General features: G+C 49.2%; 2 protein-coding genes across 2 annotated transcripts in view; both read left to right on the forward strand.

Moving 5' to 3' along the window:
- Nucleotides 1–638: 638 nt before the first annotated feature.
- Nucleotides 639–9963, forward strand: VAMP3 (vesicle associated membrane protein 3). The gene is made up of 5 exons (XM_059136833.1): nt 639–757; nt 2871–2952; nt 6190–6348; nt 7083–7134; nt 8190–9963. Coding segments are annotated over exons 1-5 (315 nt in total). The 5' UTR covers nt 639–755; the 3' UTR covers nt 8210–9963.
- Nucleotides 9964–14312: 4349 nt separating this feature from the next.
- Nucleotides 14313–25323, forward strand: part of PER3 (period circadian regulator 3) — a 60735-nt gene continuing 49724 nt past the window's right edge. Inside the window, 5 exon segments of the mRNA XM_059137380.1 lie at nt 14313–14479; nt 15606–15751; nt 17190–17305; nt 18502–18703; nt 23144–23192. Of these exon segments, the coding sequence (XP_058993363.1) occupies nt 14313–14479; nt 15606–15751; nt 17190–17305; nt 18502–18703; nt 23144–23192 (680 nt within the window).

Genomic DNA, 25323 nt, shown 5'->3' on the forward strand with positions numbered 1-25323 from the left:
TTCATTTCTCATCCATCTGCCGGCTGACCTGGCAGCGTTCCGCAGCGTTACGGGGTTGTTTGGTTTGTTTTAAGGTAGGCGATGTCTACGTTGGTAGGAATCCTCCCGGTCACAGCTTTGCACCCGGCAAAGTAACCCCCTGCGTCTGGATCTGTGCCTCCGCCCGCAGCCGACCAGACGTTGAGGACCTCCTCTGTGCCGGGGCCCCGGAATGCAGAAATACAGAAACGAAACCCAGCCCCTCGCGGCCGGGCTCCCGTAAACGGACGGGTACGGCCCGCGCAGGGACAGACGCTCGAGTCGCCAACGAGCACGCGGAGAGAGGGAGTCTACCCTACGGACGCCGGTGATAAATACTCCCAGCGCGCCTTCCGATCTTATTTTAACCAGTGTCCCGGGGAAACGGGGGTCTCCAGGACCACCGGGCTAACGCGGGACGTCCAGCAGAAGCACGCAGTCCCCTGTACTGTCACGGCCAGGGAAATGGCCCCGCCCCCATTGACCGACACTGTCCCCTCACCGGGCCGGACGCGCCAGGCGCACCGCCTTGCGCGGTCAGCTCGCGCCCCGCCCTCCGCCCTCCGCCCCACCCCGCCCCCTCGGGTGGCCCCGCCCCGAGACGCCCCGCCCCCCTCCGGCGCGCCCCTCCGCGGCCGCGCCCGGCGACGTCATCTGCCCCGCGCCGCCGCCCCGCCCAGCTCCCGGCCTTCGGTCCCGCTGCGCCGCTCTGCTGACCGTCGCCCGCCGCCACCAAAATGTGAGTGACGCGGCGAGACGCGGGTTGGCTTCGGACTCCGGGAGACGGTGGCCCGCGGCTGGGATCCTCCCCTGGCTCGGTTCCCCCCTCCCGCCCCCTTCAGCCGCTCGGACGCGGGCCTGCGCGGTGGCTCCGGAGGCCCAGGGATGGGCGGCGGCCCCGAGGACACGGGCTGCCGGCGGGCGGAGCCTGCCCCGCGGCGGTCGGGCGGTCGCGGAAGAGGCGGGGGCGGGGCTGCCGGGGGATTCCCGGAGCTAGGAAACGCCCCCTCCCTCCACGGTCCCTACCTGGACCCCACCCCTTCCCCCCTTCCCCCAACTCCGGGCCCGAGGCTCCCCAGAGGAGCGGTGGCCCCTGCCCTAGACCTGGAGCGCCCGTTTGCCGCCTGGTGCTGGGCTGGGCTCCGGAAGTTACAAGGGAAAGGACCTCGGCCCTGTGTGGAGAGGCAGCGGCGGTCAGAGCGGACTCGGGAGCAGAGCTGTAGACCTTCCCTCTTGAGGCAGAAGCCATCTTGTAGTGGCCCCTGAAAACATGGGAGTTTCCCGTGGTAATATTCTGTCAAGAGTCCCACGGACCTCCTGTGCCCCTCCAGCCTGTCATGGCTCACCTACGGAGGAGGAAGGAATGGGTGCTTTCCTCGGGTTCCTCCTAGGAGCTAGGGCCGCCACTCTGGAGTGTACCCGCTGAGGCTGCTGTGCCAGGAAATCAACGGTGGTTAAGGTGGTTAAGGTCTAGATCCGTAGCATCATGTGGGACCTGGTCTGGAGACAGGCTCCAGTGCAACCAGCCGTGTTGGCTTTCTAAACCCCACTTTAGGCTTCCATGAGTTGGGGCTAATGGTAGTACCCCCTTCTAAGAGTTAATAAGGATTAAATGAGAAAACGCTTGAAGACGACGTACCAGTGCGTGGTTCTTCACTGTTACCTATCAGAGAATAAAATTAAGTGTAAGGGCAGGCATGGGACCTGCTACATCCCCGGTCTTTGACACATGGTAGGTATAAAAGAACTTGAACCAGTGGATGCATCAGTAGCTGGTATATGAAGACGCATGCTTGGTGCTGTCTTGGGTACAGGGAAGAGCCGTCTAAGACACAGGAGTCTGATCTCCTAGAGAAGGCAAGGTGTTCCAATGACCCTTGAACAACATGGGTGTGAATTACACGTGGGTTTTTTTCCGATAAATACAGAACACTACAGTTACTGTGTTTTCTCTGTCTTAACGATATCCTTAACAGTTTTTCTCGACCTTACTTTATTGTAAGAGCGCACTGTGTAATACATACAACATACAAAATACGTGTAAATCGACTGTTCATGTTCTTGGCAAAGCCTCTGGTCAGCAGTAGGCTGTCAGTAGTTACATTTTTGGAGGAGTCAAAAGTTACGTGCAGATTTTCAGTTGTGGGGTGGGGAAAGGGGTTGGCGCCCCCAAAGCCCACCTTGTTCAAGGGTTGACTGTGTATGTGTGTGTGTGTGTGTGTGTGTGTCTGTGTGTGTGTGAAAAATCAAAGTGTAGCCAACCGAGTAATGGAAGCAATAAGGACTTCAGAGCCACAGTGGTCAAGGAAGATCTGCCTGGGGAGAAACAGGCATTCAGTGAGGATTTGAAAAAGGGGAACCTTTTAAGAGAGGAGGCACCGCATCTCCCCTTTCCCACTCACACCGCCCCTCCTCCCTACATCTTGATGTTCCTGATCCTGTTTCTGTAAATGAATATATTTCTCCGTAGTGGAAAGGTGGCATTTTGTAATTCTTGCCACAATGAGAGATCAAAAGAGTACTGAGTGCATTTAAGCAGATGTGTGCCTTTAAACAATAAAAAAGTAGAGTTTCCCTCTCTGAGGATCCCTGATATTAATATCAGGTGCTTCAGCCTTACAGAGTAAAGCTTGTTAAACCTTCACTTTAGACTCTGGTCACTTCTCACATATGGATGAATCTTGGAAATTATAGAGGAATTCGAAGAAATGTCATTAGAACCTTTGTTCATTACTGTGGAAAGGATTTCTTTTCTGCTTTAGTTCTGAAACTTCTAACAGCGAGGTCTTCATCCTTACAGAAATGTATCTGAAATCAGAATTTACTCATGCTTGTGCCTTTCCACGTTTCAGGTCTACAGGTGCACCTGCAGGTTCAAGTGCTGCCTCCAGCAGCAACCGAAGACTTCAGCAGACACAAAATCAAGTCGATGAGGTACTGGTCTCCAGTGTTGAAAACTGAATTTTAAACCAACATGGGAACACCCTGGAAAGAATTCTTCTTAGAAAAAGTATCGTAAAAGCATGAGTATAAAGGAAATGGTGGCTGTTTCTTAAATATAACAAATGAGCTAAGCTTCTGAGAAGTCAGTCTCCAGGAGTCATGCTTGTTTTCCCGTGACCGAATCCTGTATCTGAACCACAGACACTCCTCCTGAGAGCATTCCTCCAGGAACCACTTTATAAGATACAGTTTGCCACAATTTGAAAAGAAAAAAACAGTTTATAAAATAGGGTAATAGAGTTTTAAGGATTAGGTCTCTAGGTTGTTCGAACCAAGACGAATCCCTCCAACCCGATTTTTCATCAAAAGGCTTCTTAGAGTAGCCTGGCACACTGGTTACTAGGCGTGAGCAAACCTCTGGAATTCCATTCCCACTGTCACCCATTCATGTACCGAAGGCAGATGCTGGCAGAGTGCTCCAGCCCGACAAATCAGTGTTTGTGGAATCCTGGAGTCTTTTTTCCAGCATCTTTGTTCTGCTCTGTATGTGCAGGCCCACAGTGGAAGACTGTGAGCAATGCCGACTAGGATTCTGTAGCCCGAATAGCTGCCAGCGTGCAACAAAGACCTCTCGCTCTTTCTGCATTTAGCTGCTTTAAAGAGCAGAGTCCAACCTAGGTCAGATTGCATTATTAAATCATTTGGTAATATTCTGGTCTGATGGTTTTGTTTAGTAACTGAATTCTGAAACTTGGACATTTCCGTGGAGTGCTTACCCACCTTACCCAGTCTAACCGGATGAAGCTTTCTTTTATTTACAAACTCAAACTGGGTCCTTTTTCTTAACCAAAGGAATTTTAAGGAGAGGTGGAGGTATTTTGTTGTTTTTTTTGTTTTGTTTTTAATTGAGGTGAAATTTACATAACCTATAATTAGCCATCAAGCAGGGGAGTTCAGTGAACTCCGCGTTGTGCAGCCGTTAACCTCTGTCTGCTTCACTACTTTTGCTCCCCCGCCCCAAGAACGCCGCGGACATGCGCAGTCCTCGCTTGCCGTTCCCCTTTTCTCCCATTCTGGTGACCTGTAGTCCGCTTTCTGTGGCTGTGGATTTGCCTGTTGTGGCTTTTTCCGATAAAGGGGTTCATACCGCATGTGGCCTTTTGGGTCTGGCTTCTTGCACTCAGCATAACATTTTTGCAGGGTCCCCGTTGCAGCATCTGTCAGTACCACCTTCCTTTTTCGGGCTGAGTGGTGGTCCATGCTGTGTGCGTACAGAATTTGTTTCCCATTCGTCTGTGGAGGGGTTTTTGAGTTTCCACCTTTTGGTTATCATGAATAATGCTGCTGCTGCAAACATTCATGGACAAATCTCTGTGTGGCTGTATGTTTTCATTTCTCTTGGCTATGCGTCTAGAAGCAGGAGTGCTGGATTATGTGGTAATCTTGTGTTTCACTTTTTGAGGACCTGCCAAGCCTGTACACAGTGGCCGCTGCTGCCTGCCTTCCCTCCAGCAGTGTCCGGGGCCCTGCTTCTCCGCTTCCTCACCAACACGTGTTCGTTTCTGTTTTCTCTGAGTGTCGCTGTCCTCCTTAGTGAATATGAAGTATTTCATTGTGGTTTTGCTTTGCATTTCTTTAATGACCAGTGGTGTCGAATATCTTTTCATGTGCTCGTGGATCATTTGTTTACGTTCTACTGTCTAGTCAAATCTGTTGTCTGGCTCTTCTTACTGGGTTGTTTCTCTCCTTGTTGGGGAGCAAGAGTCCCATATATATGTGTATATATATATTCTGGATATTAAACCCTTCTTAGATAAATGATTTGCAAATAGTTTCTTCTATTCTGTAGATTGTCTTTTCATATCCTTGAGAATGTCTTTTGCACAAAAGGTTTTAATTTTTTTGAAGTTCAGTTTATTTTGTCTTTCGTTGTTCTTGATTTGGTGTCAAATCCATGGCCAAATTGGAAGTTAGGAATGTTTGCTCTTATGTTTTCTTCTAAGAGCTTTATAGTTTTTAGCTGTTATACTTGGGTCATCAATCCATTTTGAGCTAATTTTTATATATAGGGTGAGGTGTAAAGGTCCAGCTTCGTTCTTTTGCATACAGCGGTCCCGTTGTCCGAGCACCATTTGCTGAAGAGACCATCTTCCTCCTCACTGAGTGATTTGACAGTTTTGTCAAAAATCATTTGGCCATAGAAGTTTGAGTTAATTTCTGGTTCCTCAGTCCGTATGTCCGTCCTTATGCTAGAATCCCACTACTTTGATTGCTGTAGCTTTGTTGTAAGGAAGGAAAGTCTGAGTCCTCCAACATTTTCTTTTTCAGTATTGTTTTGCCTATGCAGACCCCTTGCAATTCCATACAAATATAAGGACTGGGTTTTCTGCTTCTGGGAGGGGATGGTGATGGGGGCGGGACCGTGGCATTTGACTAGAGATTGCGTTGAATCTGTTTATCTGTAGGCGCTTTGAGGCATCTTGCCGTCTTAACAATAAGTGTTCCCATCTGGGAACTTGGAACGTCTTCCCATTTAATGACATCTTTGACTCCTTTCCGAGGTTTTCTTGTAGTTCGTTTTCAGTGCACAAATCTTCCACTTCCTTGGTTCACTTTATCCCCTACTATTTTATTTTTCCAGATGCTACTGTATATGGAATTTTTTTAAATTTCCTTTTCATTTATCTTATATGGAAACATTCTGATTTCTGGGTGCTGGTCTTGTACCCTGAGCCTTTACTGAGCGTGTTTATTGACTCTAGTAGTGTGTGGATTCTTTAGGATTTTCCATACGTGGAATCATCTGCAGATGGCTACCACTTTACTTCTTTCTTTCCCATCTGGATGTCTTTTGTTCTTTCCTTGCCTGATTGCTCCGGCCAGAACTCCTGGGGGAGTGTTGAACGGCGTTAGTGAACACGGGCGTCCTTGCGTGTTCTGGATCTTGGGGAGAAATCTCCGTCTTTCACCACTGAGCCTGGGTGTTACTTGAGGGTTTTTCCACAAATGCTCTTTGTCATGTTAGGGAAGTGGCCTTCTGTTTCTAGTTTGCCATGTGTTTTCCTCAGGAAAGAGTGAGCCCCTCCCTGCTCCCTCCTTTTTAAATGAAAGTGTGGCTCACAGTAACCAAGTGCTGACCCGAAGGGAAATGAGCCCTTTTACTTCGCTGCGAGTTCTGCTTGTTTTCCCTCCCTCTCTGTGTAACTCGGCGTGCTTGCGTCCGCTCAGGTGGTGGACATCATGAGAGTCAACGTGGATAAGGTGTTGGAAAGAGACCAGAAGCTGTCGGAGTTAGATGACCGTGCAGACGCGCTACAGGCAGGAGCATCCCAGTTTGAAACAAGCGCTGCCAAGTTGAAGAGAAAATACTGGTGGAAGAACTGCAAGGTGATTTTCTTTCGCCTGTTTTTACATGGAGTCACCCTCCCTTCTCAGAGGGCCTGCGGGTGTTGGAGAGGAGTTTGATGTCCCGTACATGGAACTCTGGCTTGACTCTGAGTCTCGAGCCCTGACCGCATGCCCTCTTCCCGTGCCCTCAGCTAGGAATGCTCCGTGAGCCATGGCTGACCTTAAGCAGCGTATAGAACAGGAATGTCCAAAATCGGGTCAGCAGCCCACCAAGGCCCTTCCACATCTCTACCCCCGCAAAGCCCTGCACACACAGTAGCAGGAAAGGGCTGGGGTTGGCAGCCCACTGGCCTGTGGTTCAGTGAAAGGCTCCAGCGGCACAGGATAGGGGTGCTTGAAAGCCAGTATGCTCCACAGAAGTGCAGAAAGCAGCCCCCCAGCAGCGCACCCCAGAGCAGACCTTAACACCTGCCGCAGCTCAGATGTATCTAGCCCCTTAGGGCACACGAGTGACACTCCCTGATGCACAAGACGGGTTTAGTAGCCCATGCAGATGCCTTCCTAGGGACCACAGATCATTGGACCATCTTCTAAAAAGCAGATAAATAACTTCATACTATAATCGAGAACAGCAAATTTAGGCTTTAAAAACTGAATTATTTCAGATTATAGTGTACCTTAACTTCTCGGTCCATGACTAGAATGTTACAGTCTTCAGTGAGCACGCTTGTCTATATGTTTGGAAATGTGAGATGGTCTCTGTTTTGTCGCAGATGTGGGCCATAGGGATTGTCGTCATCGTCATCATAATCATCATCATCATCGGTGAGTTCTTCTGGCAGAAATCCACTATTCAGGTCTTCTCGGTGTGGTCACAGCTGACGTCACATACAAGAACTTGGAATAAAAAGTTCCCTCAGAATTACTAGTTCACTCCAAAGATTTTCATTTTCTTCAGTAAATATTTTTTTTAAGATTTTATTTATTTATTTGACCGAGAGAGAGAGAGAGAGAGAGAGATTACAAGGAGGCAGACAGGCAAGCAGAGAGAGGGGGGAAGCAGGCTTCCTGCCGAGCAGAGAGCCTGATGTGGGGCTTGAACCCAGGACCCTGAGATCATGATCTGAGCTGAAGGCAGAGGCTTAACCCACTGAGCCACCCAGGTACCCCTCTTCAGTAAATGTTTTAAGTACTTGATTATTTCATTAAAATCCAAGGGTTTTTTAAATACACACGTTGATCCTTTGAAGTCAGAGGAAAATGTGTTCATTTCCACTGCCCCATCTGTTTTCACTCTGACACATTTTCATCCGATACTTCCTCATACGAGGAACAGTCTCGTCTGTTGATTGCAAGCATGACTGCCTGTCCCCTGTGGCTCCGGTCCCGTCCAACTGAGCAGCCCTGGGCAAGCAACTTAATGTCCCGGGTCCTCAGTTTCTTCACGTGGAGACTGGGGATGTAATAGAACACCCATCCGCTTGCTGTGGGGACACCGCTGCTCAGTCTGCGAACGGCACGTAGCATGGTCCCGGGCACGGGGTACTGACAGTAGCGGGGCAAGTGCCCCCGTCAGTACGGCCATGCCTGTGCGCACAGAAGTCGGAGTGCTGGAATCCCCACTCCTGCTAGCGTACGTGATGCCGGAACAGGCCGTTGATGTTTGTTGCCCGGGCCCTGGGAACCATTTGCAAAAGCAGTTCTTCCCACCCCTTCTCTTGACAGTGACCTCCAGCCCTCGGCAAAGTGTAGAGACGCCACTAGTAAGAAGGTGGCCTAGTTGACTTGTGCATTCAGACCGTGACGCTCACTGTTAACTCCGGGTTTGCAGTGAGAGACTGAACTGCTGTTTCCTCTGCTTTGTCCTGTCTCCCCCTTAGTGTGGAATGTTTCCTCGTGAAGAACCAGTGCCGCCCCGCCTGCCGTTCAAGAAACCTCTTCGAGACCTTTGACTTAGAACCCGCTATATTCTCGAGCTCGCCTACTGTTCTGTCTAAGCTGATTAGTTTCTGTTTGTTACTGTAAAGTTGAATTTCTAGGCCATGTGCCTTTGTGATGTCATAAACACTCCGAACTTGAAGTGCGGCCGCCCAGCCCGGCGCCTTCACAGATGGCCGAGTGGCTGATGAAGAGCGTCTCTTAACTTCGCGAGTGTCGTCACCTCGAAGTAAGGTTGTCTGAGGAATTGCCATTAATTCCAGTTAAGGGACTTTGTTCCAGGCTAGCTGTCCCTGCCGTATGACATCTTCTGAACCACATTCTAAGCCTTTAGGTAATCAGATTTCCAGTTTGTGCCTTCCAGAAAGAACACTACTGCCTAAGCAAATCTGTAACAGTAACAGGTTGTGCCTTACTTTGCTATTTTTCGGATTCCCTAGAAGAGAATTTTCTACTGTTTATAAGCACTACTGACTCTTGCGCTGTATTTAAAAATAAGATGTGGATAAAGAGTTTCTGCTCTTACATTAGATATGAAGATGTTTACTTTCTTGTTACTGTTTTTGTATCACTTGCTAAAAATAGTATTTTAATCAGAAATAGCCTCTTTAAAACATTTTTACAGAACTATGGCTATGACCAAAGTTTCTATTTTGCCAAAAAGTTGAATGCCCAGTACAGTGTCCTTACGTCTGTTCCTGACATAAATTCAAAAAAGTGACAAATGGAACTTAAGGTGCCTTTCAGAATTAAAGTTGTAATACTGTCTGTGAACCCTCTCCATCCTGACAGGCCTGTCTTGCCTCTGGAGTGCTGTGGGTGGTGCAGCTCCCCGAGTCCGCATTTCTCCCAGGGGCAAGAGCAGGTGTAAGCCAGACTCTGAGCATTTCCTCCCGAGAGCCTGAGCTCAGTAGGGCCTCTGATAATTATGGGAGCAGCAGTCCTGCAGCCTTCGAAGGAGACCATCTGTGAACTGGTCATTAACCGGCCCGGTCCGCATAAACGATAGCCTTTGGTAGTTTGTTTTCCTGTTTTTATCCATATCCCACTTCCTAAATCTGTCTTCTGAATTGTACCTTCTACCGGGCCTTGGTCAGGGGTGGATGATTGTTCCCAGAGGACAGCTAACCAGAGACTCTTTCTTTCGTCAACGTCAGAAACTGTTACAAGATGCTGCTTTGGAAACAGCTTTGTCACCTGAGAGACTTGTGGTGTATGTGAGACTTTTACCATCAGGGCGGGTGGCTTAAGGATGGGAATTCAGGTTGGCATGCATACAGGCAAGGAGGCTCCAAGGGAGAAATGCTGAGGTCTTACCACCCTGACCCGTGGTTACTAGAGGATTCTAAAATTCTTGTCCATATGCCAGCGTGTGACTCATAAAGCAGCAGTTGAGGTGCACCAGGACACGGGCTCCCTTTAACATCTCTCGCCCTGGCCTCACTGAGACGCTGCCGTGTTGAGGACACGCCCCGCAAGACGCCTCACAGGAGGAAGGAAGCAGCCATCAGAGTGGGGCAGGCCTTGAGGCCGCCCTCTGCTCAGGGGCTCTGGCCGGGTCTGACTCAGAAACCTTGGTGCTCTCTCCTTGCCTCGTGCCCGGTCCCTGTAACCCGCTGGCTCCTGCACTGACCCGGGGGCACCTTGCTTGTATCTGTGCATTTAGCTGGGAACTTACCCACTCTAATGAACTGAATAAACTGTTTATAAGCATGATTCTGGTATCTTGTGTTGCTTGTAGAAGAATCGCTGTGCGCGGTCCAAGTCACAAAACTGGCATTCCTTGTTGCTGGCCTCCCTTCTCACTTAGAAACCCCCAAATGCACTTTCTCTTCTTCTCCCCAGCCCCCAGCATTTTCCCCTACCCTAGTGAACCCAAGCAAACCCTTCCTCTCGTGAGAAGTATAGGAGATGAGGGGTGGGGGCGCTGGCTTTCCTATAATTGCCAGAATGCTCAGGAGCTGGCTTTTGAGTTTCTTAAATACACGTTCTTCAAAGACCACAGAGCTGGCCCTCTTTGGTGGGATAGCGAGCTGCCTCTGTGGCCCTCGGGGAAAGGGAAGGTGAACGGGCGGGAACCTTCTCCAAACACAGCTCTCCTTTTGATTCTGAACACCCTTCCCCTAGGGTGTGAGAATTCCACCCTAGTGGAAGTGTATCACTCTTAATCTACCACCTCCAGGGAACAATACAATATGGGTAGAAGTAGCCTTTGCTTATGGTTACAGTGAAATGCCAGTTGCCTATATAAACCTGAGAGAGAAATGGTTGACTTCTTCCATTGCCTTGACCTTGGGAAGACGGTCGCCACTTTTCTTGTCTGCCATGCTATCGCGTCCTGGTAAAGCACCTACAGCAGAATCGTACCATTTGTTCGGGACCTTTATATAATGAGATCTATATAAATTTTGGCTCCTTTCTCAAGATTTTGAAGGAAAATCTACCATAAAGGGCTCTTTTCTGCCTCTCCTGTAAATGTCAGGATTCCTCAGTCAACTGGGTCCTCAGCCAGCCTCTCCATTCTACTCAGTCTCCCCAGGGGCAATCTTATCTCTTCCCACATCTCTATCTTGAATGTACTGAGGATTCCTGGCCTAGTGGACCAAACAGAATTAGGCATTCCCCTGCAGCATGCTCCTCTTCCTACCGTTAACAGAGTCTGTTCCAGAAAATGGCACCACCATCCATCCAGTGTCCACGCCAGACCAGTCCACTGCACTTGCTGTTACTTGTCGTGACCATACAGATCACCCAGAAGGTGCTGGAGCGCTACGTAATAAACGTTTTCCAAATCTCAACAGCTTGAAGTTATTTCCTCACTCATGCCTCATGTCCAAAGCCAGCCAACAGGAAGGTTCTACCGTCAGTCCCTCGGGGAGGGACTTCCTGTAAACATTTGTTTCAGGTTACCACTGTGGCAGGAGGGGAACATCAGGAACTGTGCGCTGGCTCTCAAAGCTTCCATCTGCAAGTGCGGTTCTTAGTTCTGCTCACACTCCTGGCTAAAGCAAGTCACACGACCCCGCCTAACCTCAGGTGGCAGGGACCACATGTCACTGGAAGGAGAAATGCGATGTTTGTGAACAGTTGCCTTCCTGATGACAATTTCAGTCAAAGGATATGGCAAATTCCCCTCAACTCATATGTATTTTCGAATGAGTTGTGCATCCTACGTGATAATTCCATATTTGCATCACTAAAAGAATGTTTTTTAAAAGTATGATGATTTTTTTTAATTGGTTTTGAGTGAGGATTATTTGTTTAAAATTGATTGGACTGCTCAGTGCATTTAAAAATAGCATCCTTGGGGGCGCCTGGCTGGCTCAGTTGGTGGAGCGTGAGACTCTTGATCTCAGAGTGGTGAGTTTGAGCCCTACATTGGGTATAGAGATTACTTAAAAATAAAATCTTAAAAAAGCATCCTTATTTATAACTGAGCTGCTTTTTACACTAACAGAAAATTCAATCTATGAAACCACAATTTACTAAATAAGTCAATTATGGCATAATTATTAGAAAACAATTGATTTTTTTCCCTTCATCCTCTAAGTAGCAAGCTAAGTGCACTGCAAAATCTTCTACTTGTCTTTATACTGTCGGGACCATGGGCAATCTCCTGTTAACACAAGTGCCTGTCTTTAGCCCAGGCTCTGGGTCCGAGCCTAGTGGAAGCCTTCCCTCCAGCCATTCCCTTTGCGGCTCCTCCTCCTGCTTCATCCCTTCTCCGTCCCAATTGGTCACCCCATCAGACCCTAATGTGGTCCCTATGTCCCTCCCTTGGGCAAATAAACACTTGTCTGCAGCCCCGCACAGCAAAACCCCTCCCCAAGGCTTGCCGTGGTTACTGCCCCCCATTGCACTTTTCTTCAGCCAACACCACTGGGACATCCTTAACCAAGGTCACCATCTCGGTGAAGCACCACAGAAATTTCTCTGCCCTTGTCATACCCTGTGCATTACCAGCATTTGATACGGTGAATAGCTCTCTCCTTGAAATATTTATCTAGCTCCCATGACCCAACGTTCTTCTGCTTTTCTTTCAACCTCCTCTATGGCTCCTTATTCTTCACCTGGCTCTCTGCTTGCCTTTAAATCTCCACGCCTCCCCCAGTCTTGGCCTTTGGCCTTCCTCTATCTGCATTTTCCTGTTGAGAATTTCACCCGTGACTGTAAATGCTGTAGGGACTCTGGCCTCTTCCAAACGTCAGTCCTCTCGCCATACCTGGCCTCTCCCCTGCATCCCGGGCTGGGACATCCAGTCACCCACCTGACAATCCCACCTGCGTGCTCAAACATAACGTGTGGGAACCAAGTCTCCATTCTCCCCTCGTCAGAACTTACTCTCCCCAGACCTGTCCGTCTATGCTGATGACCCATGACATGCAGCTCTGCTTACACCAAAGACCCAGGAGTCACCCTTGATCACTCTCTCTCTCACACACACACACTCAACTCATCCGCAAGGCTCTGTGCCCCAGATGCCTCCCACGTCTAGACTGTCCTTCCTGGCACCACCCTAGTCCAACCGGTCCGCAGTCCTCTTCGTGTAACTAACAGCCACCTGTTAACCACTCCCTGGGTAGAAGTCTGGCCAATACAGATCGCTCTCTTGCTTCAGATCCTCTTTCTGCTCCCTTTAGAAGAAAACCCAAATCGTGTTCCCTAATTATAATCTGGCCCTTCCTGACTTCCTGATCGCCCCTCAAACTATTTCTCCTCCCTCTGGGAATTCTCCTAAGTAGATGTTCTTTCTGTTCCTGAACAACACACCTGCTCTGCCAGAGCCTCTGCAGGTGTCTTTTGCCCCCTCCCTTCGGGCCACCCGTACCGGCACCCGCACCCCCACCACACACACACTCAGGTTTCAGTTCGCCCTGTCCCAGCGGCTTCCCCGATCACCAGGTTAACGTGTCTGTTGCGTCCCTCACCCTTCACCCCGCTCCCAGCCGCATTTCTTCTTCGTTTCACATTCCACCCAGCCTATCCACTTGCTTGTGTCTTCCGCCTTCATAAAAGGTAGACTTCCTGAATGGCAGGGACTTTGGCCACCACTCTTTCTCGGGGACCACAGTCATCCCGGCCCAGATCATCCGCTCAGTAAGTGTCTGTTGAACGAAAGCAGTGCGACAAAACGACAAAACGAGAGGAGACGGACATCTGCCGTCATTTGGAAAAAGGAGGTGGTTTATCCAATACATGACGTGAACAACTGGCACACTTCACTCACCCCTTTTCTGTACAACTCCTTTCATTTTTCCAAAAAATACTGAACATTTTTCATGTATCCGACACTGAAAAGGGGCGGAGCTCTGCCCTTCGGAGGAGTCGACACACAATCTAAAAAACCTTCAGACTTGATATTTTTACAAAGGGCTTGGCTACACCTTCCTTTTCTGAAACGGTGTCTCTTAACATACACTCGTCTTCCCCCAATTGACAAATCAACCTGTAACTTCAGGAACCAGGGAAATGTTCAAAGTCCGCCGTCAAAATTCCGTTTCTGAAACAGGCTTTGATCTTCCCGGGACTGCTCCGGGGTCAACACCTCCGAGCCCCCGGAGCTGGCGGGCGCGAAGCACCAAGGTTGAGCAAGATGCAAAAAGGAAACCCGAGAAGGTGCAGACCAGGCGCTCGGACGTCCAGCGCTTCTTCCCGCGGCCCGGCCTGGCGCGAGGGCGCCCCAGGGTGTCTCGCCCCCACCCCGGCCACCTGCGCGCCCAGCAGCCTGATCTCGCGCCCCTCACGTGGGGGCCGGCCAACCCCGCTCGGGTCCCGCCCCCTCGTGATTGGCGGCTCGAGCGCCCTATCCCTGTCGCGCTGGCTCCGGCGTCCCGGTGGTCCCGTTCCCCACCCCCCAAGGGGGCGGAGCACTCGACTAGCGCGGCCTGAGCTCCAGCCCCCTCCGGGCCCCTCCGCCCCCCGCCTACGCGCCGGCCTGCCGGGATTGGCCGAGCACCTCCCTTCGCCCGACCCCCGTTATGTAACTCGCTCCCCGGCCTTCTCCCCTCCCACTCGCCTCGGGTTATGTAACCGGGGCGCCCAGCGCGGGCTCCGCCCTCGAGCCAATGGGGGTGCGCAGAGCCGGCCGCGGCAGCCAATCGCGCGGCTGGGGGCGGGGCCGCGTCACGTGGCGCACGGGGGGCGCGGCGCCGGCGGCAGCCAGCACGTGGCGGGCCTCGGGACTGATTGCTGCCCGGCGGCACGGTGGGGCGAGCGGCGGCGGCGGCAGCTGGTGAGTACTCTGCTGGGGCGGGGAGATCTCCCCGAGTCCGCCCTCCGTTCTGGGCCCGGGGGAACCTGGGGCTGCTGAACTTGGCGCTGGAACTTCCGCACTCCCAGGTCCAGTTTTGGGCGCACGTCGCGGGTGGGAGCCGCGGGTGGACAGGCCTGCGAATGCGGGAGCCTGGAGGGGGGCGGGGTTGTCACAGCCCGGCGTCCGCAGCATATCGCCCGTGTCACTGGACACCTATCCCCTCATTCGCGTCCCCCCCCCCCCCCCCGCGTCCCCAGGCTGCCCCCGTGAGCCGAGCTATCGGAGACTGCATGGAGATCCTGCAGAGGAAACCGGCCAGGTGACCAGGTACCCGTATCCGCCGGCTCCTGATGACCAGTCATCTTCGCTAAGGCAATGGCGAGGTCCAAAGTGAGAAATAAATTCCTGTCGCTGACTGCAAGGTGAAAAGGAAGCAGGCGACAGACCGAGGGCTGCTGAGCAGAAGATGGACCCCTGTGAAGACCTGGAAAGGTCCGGCCGTGAATGTCTGGACTCCAGGGGGTCTGAGCCTCTGGAACTTGAAAGAGCGCAGGCCCGGGCCTCGGAGGCCCTGGGGAGAGGACAGGAGGAGATGTGGAGCCAGAAGTTCCAACTGCAGAGCCTATAGGTGGAGAGCAGCAACAGGTGACAGGCCTGATCTGTTTGTTGTTCTTCCAGGGCTAGTACAGGAACTGGGGGGGCTTAAATCACTTTATCCTTTTGTTTGTAAGCCCAGGAGAAAGTTCAGGGGGATCCTCAGACAATGGAATGAAAAGCCCTGGGAAACTGTGAGGAAGTACCAAAGAGTGCCGAAGTTCGGGAACAGTGGTTAAGGATTTATCTGAGCGGGGGAGCTGCAGTAGGGATGAGAAAAAATAGAAAAAATGGAAGATGTTTGATGTTTACCAGTTTCTTTGGCCAGGATCCCCCACCTTCCAAAGGGGAAAATAAACCTGGGAACAAAATGAGATGACCCGTAGGAAGCACTTAGAAAGTTGCTTGGCACATTTGATCAATGCGGGCTGCTCTTGTTTTGAATTTTAATTTTATTTGAAAGTGTGAATCGATGGGTTAGTTCTTTGTTTTGTTTTGTTTTGTCTTACAGTGAACAGCAAGATAGAAACAGAGTTTCTGAAGAACTTGTAATGCTTGTGCAAGAAATGAAAAAATACTTCCCATCAGGGAGACACAGTAAGCCAAGCACTGTCGATGCCCTCAACTATGCCCTTCGCTGCGTGCACAGAGTACAAGGTAAATGCGCAGGAGAAAAAGTACAGTCCTGGGAGTACATCATTTTCTTCGTAAACGTGGGCCAAGCCGGGAGAGCTGTCAGTTTGGTTCTGGTCCCTGAAATGTTTTGAGTGTTTGTGGTGCTTGATGTGAGATGAGCAAATAAATCCACATGGATTGTATCATGTCTTGGTTTGGCAAATTAGGAACATCAGGAGAACCTTGTTTGTGTCATAGTTTAGGAACTGTTGTTGTTGAACTGTTGTTCTGCCATGTTTTGATGATTTGCTTTAGGAGAGCAGAGTTTAGCACATTTTAAAGCTCGCTTTTTAGAGGATCATGGTTTTCTCAGGGTATTGGGGAAAAAACACATTTGGTAAATACAGCTCGCCTTTCCATGTCATCCACATACAGTTGCAACGCATTCATGGTATATCACGAATTTGCCAAATTAATTTTTTATTATTAACATATAATGTATTATTAGCCCCAGGGGTACAGGTCTGTGAATTGCCACGTTTATGTACTTCACTCACCATATCACATACCCTCCCCAATATCCATCACCCAACCACCCTCTGCCTACCTGCCCCCCCGGCAACCCTCAGTTTGTTTTGTGAGATTAAGGGTGTCTTATGCTTTGTCTCCCTCCCGATCCCATCTTGTTTCGTTTTTTCCTTCCCTACCCCCCAAACCCCCACGTTGCCTCTCCACTTCCTCATATCAGGGAGATCATATGATAGTTGTCTTTCTCTGATTGACTTATTTCGCTCAGCATAATACCCTCTAGTTCCATCCACGTCATCGCAAATGGCAAGATTTCATTTCTTTTGATGGCTGCATAGTATTCCATTGTGTATATATACCACATCTTTTTTATCCATTCATCTGTTGATGGACATCTGGGTTCTTTCCATAGTTTGGCTATTGTGGACTTTGCTGCTATAATCATTGGGGTGCACATGCCCCTTCGGATCACTACATTTATATCTTTAGGGTAAATACCCAGTAGTGCGATTGCAAGGTCGTAGGATACCCTTATTTCCAACTTTTTGAAGACCCTCCATGCTTTTTGCCAGAGTGGCTGCACCAGCTTGCATTCCCACTGACAGTGGGGGAGGGTTCCCCTTTCTCCGCATCCTTGCCAAGGAATTCGCCAAATTAAAAACGAACCACTGCTAGCACCTTTCCCTTTCTATCTCTGACCTTTCTTTTTCAGGGATTTAACAAAGTACACATTTTCTTTAGCTAGCGCAAACCTCTGTGATGTCATGTATGACACACAGGTCCTGAATACGAAAGTAATATTTCTGTCATAAACACACTACGTGCATGTATTTGGGATTTGGGGTTTTCATACCTTATATGGAGCTTGCTCCTTGTGACACAGAACATCAGAAAATCCTAAACACCAAAGTTGGTACACTGGACTACCTGTTTATTTTCCTGTGTTTCTTAGCAAACAGTGGGTTTTCCCAGACCCTCAGTCAGAGTGGAGCACCTCAAGCAGCTGCGACCACCTACAGTCTCGAGGAGCTGGGAATGGCTACCTCGGGCTACCCTTCCAAAAACACAGTAAGAATCCACACATTTTGCCATATCAGCCTGCGTGGTTTTTCCTAACAACTTTATCTAGATGTAGATACTGAAACCTAATAACGTTGGAGCTTCAGTAACCATGATGCAAGGCAAACACCAGAGGCTGCCCAGGAGGCATCCTGTACTTAGTTTCTGCTGCCCTTGCGAGAGCACAGATGTAAACTCAGGCGGCGGCCCCGGGGGTGGTGGTCTGCTGGGCTCCCCTCACCAGCCGCCCTTGCCTCCTGAGCACCCCTGCAATCTCTCGACCAAAAATAAAAAAAATAAAAAATAAACTGCAGCATAACCGCTCTCATTTTATTCTAATTTCCGACTTGTTAATTTGTATTTATATCATTCTTAGTTCCAATACTTACTCCTTCAAGTTGTAACAGCTGGATTTTAGAACCAGCTGAGTTGAGATGCTGTCATTTTTCTGTAAAATTGTACAAGAGACATGTCGTGTATCTTTTTTGAATCTCTTCGCGTTGGCAGAATCATTCAGCCTCATGCCTCGTTGTTGGGATGGGCATGGCTTGGTTTCATGTTTAGACCTCAGATGTAGAGATCTTGTCATGTCGGAGCGAGAGCGCTCCCTGAGATCACAGCAGTGTTTGTTTCACTGACTGCGGTGTTTATGGGACTCTGGTGGGTGTGGCGGAGTTGGAAGAAACAAGAAGTTTAAGATAACATTTTCCCTTTAAGATCTTCAAGATAAAACTTAGAAGGATATGCCAGTGGTAGGGGACAGGAACAGTGGTCAGTTTGTAAATGTCACTGCTGTCTCGTGGAACAAACGGGAGACATGATTCTTACGTAGCGAGGCGTGTCCAAGACAGTGTCTTGAAGGAGGCGGCTCTTGAGCGTGGTCGTAAAGCCTGGAGTTACGTATTGGTCATGAGAAGACAGTCCTGTCGGTTTGCAAATGAGAAGGCATCGGAAGTGGTTACGCCATATGCACATTTAGTCAATGTAGGATGAACAGGTACATTGTCTGATATAGAAATCAGACCTTCAGAAGATCAAATGTGGGTTTTTCGAGGACCACTAAGGCATATGTTGGAGAATCGCGCTGCCTTTGCAGGGTATGTGCCTGTTTTGATAACATTAGGAGTCTAGAACAAATTGACCTTTCAGGGAATATTATTCACATGTGTCTCAATATTTGCATTTATTTCAAATGTTTTTCCTAGGATACCTTTGTGGCAGTTTTTTCCTTTCTGTCTGGAAGGCTAGTGCACATTTCTGAACAGGCTGCTTCAATCCTGAATTGTAAGAACGATTTCTTGGAGTCGTCTCACTTCGTGGAACTGCTCGCTCCCCAAGATGTGAGGGTTTTCTGCGCACACACTGCCCACGCTCGCCTCCCCCTCTGGAACAGCTGGGCCCAAACAGGTAATGGGGCCGAGGGGCGGGTGTTTACCTCGCCTCAGCACGATCAGTTTCATTCTTTCAGAGAGAGGACCAAAATTAACGTATTGCTTTGGACCTGCAAACTATATGGTTTTTCTTATTTATGTAAAAAATGAGAACGTGGGGCTCCTGCCTGGCTCAGTTGGTGGAATGTGCAACTCTTGACGTTGAGGTCATGAGTTCGAACCCCACATCGGGTGGATTACTAAAAATAAATTTTTTTAAAAAACAAAGGCACGTAAATGAATAAATAAAAAGTCAGGCTGTGTTGGAAACAGCATTTTAAATCCTCTAATAACAAAATTCCAAGTAATACACTGACTTCGTGAAGTTAATTTTATAGGTTCCATATCATACATGTTTTTTTTTAATATGGTTTGACTGCCTGCATCCCATATAACAGTTTCATTGTTTATAAGGATTCTGTTTTCTCTAATAAAATTAAACGTTTTCCCTCTCACATTGACTTCATTATTTCTTTGCTTGGCTTTGGAGAGAAACTTCTCATGATTAGCTCCCCTTCCAGTTTTGCTTCTCCGCAAAATTTCATGAATCTCATTTTCTTCTGAAATAGTTATTTCCCTGAACTGGGAATGCCTAGTCCTGGTTTGGTTTGTGACTTGCAGTCCTGTGTGATTCTGTAAATAATTCGTTATTTCTTTTTAAAGTCAACCTTTATTATTTCATATTCTTTGTGAATATTAGTATATTAGTAATTAGAATTATTAGTAATTAGTAATTAGATTAGTAACATTAGTACAGATCAACCCTTTTCTTTTGATTCCAAGCCCTCTTCTTTTGTTTTTTTAAATTTTAAATTTGTTTATTATAGTAAAAAAAAAAGTATATATCTTATTAAAGTAAAAAAAAAATGAAAAAAGACCCATTACCAAATGTACCATCTTAACCATTTTTAAGTATACAGTTAAGTAGTGTTAGACATTGGCATGGATGTGAAACACCCCTCCAGAACGTTCTCATTTTGCAAATCTAGGGCCCCATGCCCATTCTGACTTTCTAAGGCAGGCCGTGGTCCAGTGGGAACAGGCGCTCATGCTCCTTTTTTCCATGGCAGACCTTCGGCCCTGCCTTTTGGGTGTAGCTCATGGACACTTCAAAATGCACACCTGTCTTCCTTGCTTGTTTCCAAGTCTTTCCTGTTCCCCTAAGAAAAGGTTAATTTCATTTCTCTTCCTTTTTCTTGAGCATGTATTTTCAACCTCTAATTGTCCATTTTCGTTTGTCTGATTTTATCCACCTTCCTCTGCTCCATCACCATTTAGCGGGCCAGCGCTGGGGGCCGGGAGCTGTTCAGGGTGCTGAGATGGCCCTAGGCGCCCTGCCCCCACCTTCCCTCCACCGTCAGTGCCCTCTGGGGTCTCTGTCTGCTCCTTTCAGCTGTGTTATCTTTTTTTTTTTTTTTTTTTTTTTTTTTTTTTAAAGATTTTATTTATTTATCAGAGAGAGAGAGGGGGAGAGAGCGAACACAGGCAGACAGAATGGCAGGCAGAGGCAGAGGGAGAAGCAGGCTCCCCGCTGAGCAAGGAGCCCGATGTGGGACTCGATCCCAGGACGCTGGGATCATGACCTGAGCCGAAGGCAGCTGCTCAACCAACTGAGCCACCCAGGCGTCCCTCAGCTGTGTTATCTTTGCAAGTTAGTTATTGCCGTGATATCTCCCCAACATGTAAAAAGGTAACATATCCCGAAGTCGCTGTTTTGGGAACCTGAATTTTGACTTTCTCCTTAAAGAGTTGGTGCTCCTCCTGGCCACTGCCCGCACTGGGCTTCACCTCGCACACCTCTGTGATTCCGGCTCTTCTAGAGCCGTTTCTGGGCTGGGCCCCTACTGCCTCCTTCTGCCCTTCCTCTGAGCTCCTGGAGCATGAAGGGGACATAGGAAGCTGGGAACTCAGCAGATGTCAGCCTTTGGCTTGGCGTCAGAGGATGTTTCCACTTTGGCTCGTACAGACCTCCTGGGAAGATCTGACCACTGATCTGTAGAGCGCACATCCGAAAACAAGGATTCACCCCCACAGCCGAGGTGTGGAACTGAGAAGGGACTCGTGTCCACTGTTTGAGATCCACAGTCTGGCTCTCGGTCCTGCATGACTCCTAGAGACTGCAGTGCCCGCGTCCTCACACAGACTGCACGCAAGCCTCCCTTCCTGTAGAGTTGCCGTATTTCCTATGTGCAAAGACTTTTAAGCAAGGAAATTGGAAGACCTGAGTTTTAAATTGAGTTTTGTCCCTTCTGGAACCAAGGAGGCCATTTTGCTTCCCACATTAAAATTGTCCTGTCCCACCAGCCTGCTAACACACGGCCGCTGAGAGAAGCACACACGCCGGCAGTTGGAGCACTTGAGGTATCTGGAACATTCTGCAACACGAGGGCTCCTCTTCGTTGCTGCCGTTCTGTTGAACAGTTACTGTTTGCCTGGGCCTTTCTTCATGCTTCAGTGGATTGACTAATTTAATCTTCACAAAACCTTAGGAGCGGTAGACCCCATCACTGTCCCCAGTTGATGAATAAAGTAACTGTGTTAGTTTGGGTCTCCTGAGCAGCAGACGCCAAGATGGGGTTAGCTGTTGAAGCGACATGCTGCAGGGGGTGGGGGACGGAGAGGAGTCCACTGTGCATGCCTGACCCCCGTGGAAGGAGCAGGAACCGGGGGACTGGGGAGGGGGAGGCTTGGCCTGCCACACGGCTCACAGCACCAGTTGGCCGGCCGTCAAAGGGAAGTCCCAGCCACCGTCACACAGCAGAGGAGCCCAGCATCTCCATGGAATGGTCCTCAGTACCACTCCGTGCGCGGGCCCTGGGTGGGAACAGCCACCAGAAGTGGGGCCCTGGGATAGCAGCTGTGGTCTGTGGTCAGTGATGACCCCTGAAGCCAGGAGCCATGTCCTTTCACAGTCTCTCTGATCCTGAGGCACAGAGCTAAGGGACTCATCCAAGGTCATGCTCCTGGCAGACTCAGAGCGGGATTTCACCCTGGCGGTGTGAGTCAGGGCCCTTGCTGGGATCTGCTGCCCCTCTGGACCACGTCGGTCCCTTGCAGTGGGAACCATCAAACAGGACGTCTGTGGCCACACGAAGGTGGGCATTTGAAAACGACACCAAGGAATAGGTCCTGTTTATAAAAATCATCTCAAAAAGTTAGGAGTATTTTTGAGACATCCTTATCTTGCCATCATCCCTCCACAAGCTTCTCTGAGCCTCTCCTGGGGTGGTTTTGATGTTTGGGCCCGTTGGGTGTCTCAGAGCCACGAGTTCGGTGAGCTGACCTTGTCAGCTCCGTTCCTCCTCACAGACGAGCTGTAAGGACAGTCTTCTGGTTTCAGAATTCCAGGACTGTGACTTCCATAGTGTTCTGAATTCTGAGAGTTGGATCACTGGTGCCTTTGAAACTGGGAGTTTTTGCGGTTTGGTTTTTCTAGTTTTTTTGTTTGTTTGCTTTTTTAATCATGTACATTTTCCCTCATCGTTCCAAAGCCCATTTTCTGACTCTTCTGTGATCTTCTCAGAAGTGCAAAGACCTGGACCACGTGCCCTGTCTTGGTTCCTCAGAGTTCTCATTGTTTTTGCTCCTTTGGTGTATCTTGTAAAACATCTCCTTGGTTTTAAGCATTTCCTTGGTTCCTGTAACTGAGGCTTTTTCACCCCAGTGGGCAAGTGCCCCAAAGATCAATTCAAGGCGCTCTAAGTAGAGGAGAGCTAAATAGTCGATAAACACTTGGGAAAAGGTTCAGCCCCTCGATCAAGGTAAATTAAACATTTTGGAATTACCACTTGACAAATCATTGAAATTAACATTGAAATCCACAAAACCAGCACAAATGTTGGCATGAGGCTGGTGAGAAGGTGTCCCTAGAGACCCTAGTGGTTGGTACGATCTTCTGTAGATCAGGGAGGCACTCCATGGTGAGAGGCCTAAGACAACCATGTCATTTCTGGGCCCCAACTTTGGGGATTTTGTCCAAGGACAGAAAACAGTGAGACATTTCTGTATCCTGTACCTAAAGGCTGTAAGTGGTCCAGATCGGCAGTTTTTGAGACCTGTGTGGACTATCACCATGAAATAGAACGTGACCACCAAAGTAATTGTGTCCCCAGATCATTGCTTTGACCTTGGAAGGAGGAGCATGGGCAGTTTCAGCAGCTTGATGAGGGAAAGCCCTCAGTCCTACATACATATGCTTGCTGTCTCCCCGAGGGTCACAGCTAGAGTACCAAATCCCCCTGGAAAATACTGGATGCAACTCCATCTCAGAGGGAGGGCAGAATCCCTGTGTATCTCCTTTAAAAGAGGAGTTTCTTATTTGTCTGGGGATAATTGGAGTTTGTCTCTTGGACAGTGAGCTGCTCTGGCCTGTTGCTCTGGGAGGGGGTGATTAACGCTTTGTCTCTGTTTCCTACAGCATCTCAGTACGACTCCACTCCGGTGAAGTCCTTTTTCTGCAGGATCCGGTAAGTCTAGGGGCATGTGAGGGGCAGAAACGATGGGTTACACTCTGATTTGGGGGGGGCCCTTTTTAGATTCTTTTGTATTCAGCTAGCACTGGGTTCTTGCCACAAGAAGTTTGTGTTTTGATTGAGGAGAAGCAGCGTACACTCAAAATGACGAGATAATAAAGCAGTCCAGACAAAGAACAGAGAGATCATTCTTAGCCAGGGGGTGCTCGCGCTCTCTCGTGCTCTCTCTCATGCTCTCTGTCTCTCTTTCTCACTAGGAACCGCTGGATGATGATAAGTACACTTTCAAATGCCCATTGTTTGGGAATCTGTTGGTTTTTGTTTGCTTTTTGACTCTTGGTCACACTTAAAATTAATTTTTGAAATTTTACTTGATTTAAAAAAAAACTTTTTTAAGCAAGTTCTGTGCCTACAGTGGGGCTTGAACTTGTGACCTGGTGAGATCAAGAGACACACACTCTACTGACTGAGCCAGCCAGGAGCCCCTAACTTCCTAAATTTTAAATAACTAAAGAAAGTAAGATACCTATGTGTAAGGGAAGGATTTAAAAAGTCCAGATGTAGTAAACTGGAAGAAAACTGACCCAAATTTTAATTGTGGTTGGTTTCTGATAGGATTTGTTAGTGATTTTTTTTCTCTTCTGAATTTGCTGTGCTATGTTCATGTTACTTTTGCAATAAGGAAATGTGGTTCAGTGACATCACAATTGCCAGCGTGAGTACTGAAGTTACTAAAGGGTCCAGATGTGGAAAACTAAAGAGAAAAGTCCTTGTAATGGACCAGTCAGCACTCCACAGGGTCGGAGCCCTTGAGCTCACAGCGTTCCAGTGCTTGGGGAAGGCTACCCCAGAGATGGGCCACAGGAGGGAGGGCTGTGTTGGTCCGTTCAGTCCTTCACAGAGGAACTGTTAACGAAGACCTTAGAACAGTGCTGTTTGTGTTTATTTTGCTAGTAAATATATTTCTTTGCCTTTTTCTGAGCCAGGCAAGATTACAGGTGCAAAGTTCTGGCCCTGGTGGACCTTCCATTCTGTGTGTGGAAGGGAGACGGTTAACAAACAGGTACCTACGTGTGTGTCCGCTGGTGGTAAATTCCATGTGGAACAGTGAAGGGGAGGGAAGGAGCGGGGATTCTGGGCAGGAGAGAGATTACTAGTGTGTTCAGGGTGGTTAAGGAGTGTTCTATAATAAGAAGCCTGATTGGAGCCAGAGCCTGAAGGTGGTCAGGGAGCAAGCCATACCTCTACCTGAGGGGAGAGTGTTCCAGACAAGTGCAAAGGCCCTGGGGCAGAGCACGCTTGGCCTGTGGAGGAGTAACAAGGAAACTAAGAAGAAGAGTGGAAGGAGATGAAGAAACATGGACCAGACCACAGGGAGCTTTGACTTCCGAAGGGAATGTTTTGTTCAGGTTAATCATTTTTTTGAAAACTTTACTTTTGGAATTTGCAAAATAACATGGAAGTAGGGGAGAGAGTACAGTGCACTGGTACAGACTCACCATTCAGCTTCAATGACTTTAACCCACAGCCAGTCTTCTGTCGTATCTGTTAGGGTCCGTGATCAAAGGAACGAGACTGATAGAAAGCGAAGGTCAAGCAAAGCTTTATTTTGCTCCAAGCATCAAGAATCAAACTGACCGGTCAGGGCTGTCTCTTACGAAAAGGCGACGATGATGATCCCGACAAGGTCACTCCCAAGAAGGCCGCTCCGGACCAGGCTGCTCTAGACGAGGCCGCTCTGCAGATGAGGCTGCTCCGTGATCGGAGCCCTCTCAAGAAGAGGCCACTCCGGACAAGGCCACTCCCAGGACCAGGCCACTGCTCGATGAGGTCGCTCCCCGGACAGGGCCGCTCCCAAGAAGAGGCCTCTCTGGACGAGGCCGCTGCCCGGACGAGGCCGCTCCCGACGACGAAGAGGCAACGATGACAGCGACAATGACAAGGAGGACAACCCGATGACACAGACTCTGCTCCCCACGATGCCACTCTGTCCAGGCTGCCACCCAGAGGAGGCCACCGCTGCGGACAAGGCCACTCGTGGCTCGGGGTGGCGAAGCATTTTGCGGCGAGGCTGCTGGCGGCTAGGGGCCGTTGGCGACTCCGACTGCTGGCGTCGGGACCGCTG

The sequence above is a fragment of the Mustela lutreola genome, chromosome 10, assembly GCF_030435805.1.
Source record: "Mustela lutreola isolate mMusLut2 chromosome 10, mMusLut2.pri, whole genome shotgun sequence".
Classification (NCBI taxonomy): domain Eukaryota; kingdom Metazoa; phylum Chordata; class Mammalia; order Carnivora; family Mustelidae; genus Mustela; species Mustela lutreola.

Coding starts and splice junctions, on each gene's coding strand:
- VAMP3 (XM_059136833.1), top strand. Junction 6,349..7,082: donor ACTGGTGGAAGAACTGCAAG/GTGATTTTCTTT, acceptor GTTTTGTCGCAG/ATGTGGGCCATAGGGATTGT. Junction 7,135..8,189: donor CATAATCATCATCATCATCG/GTGAGTTCTTCT, acceptor TCTCCCCCTTAG/TGTGGAATGTTTCCTCGTGA.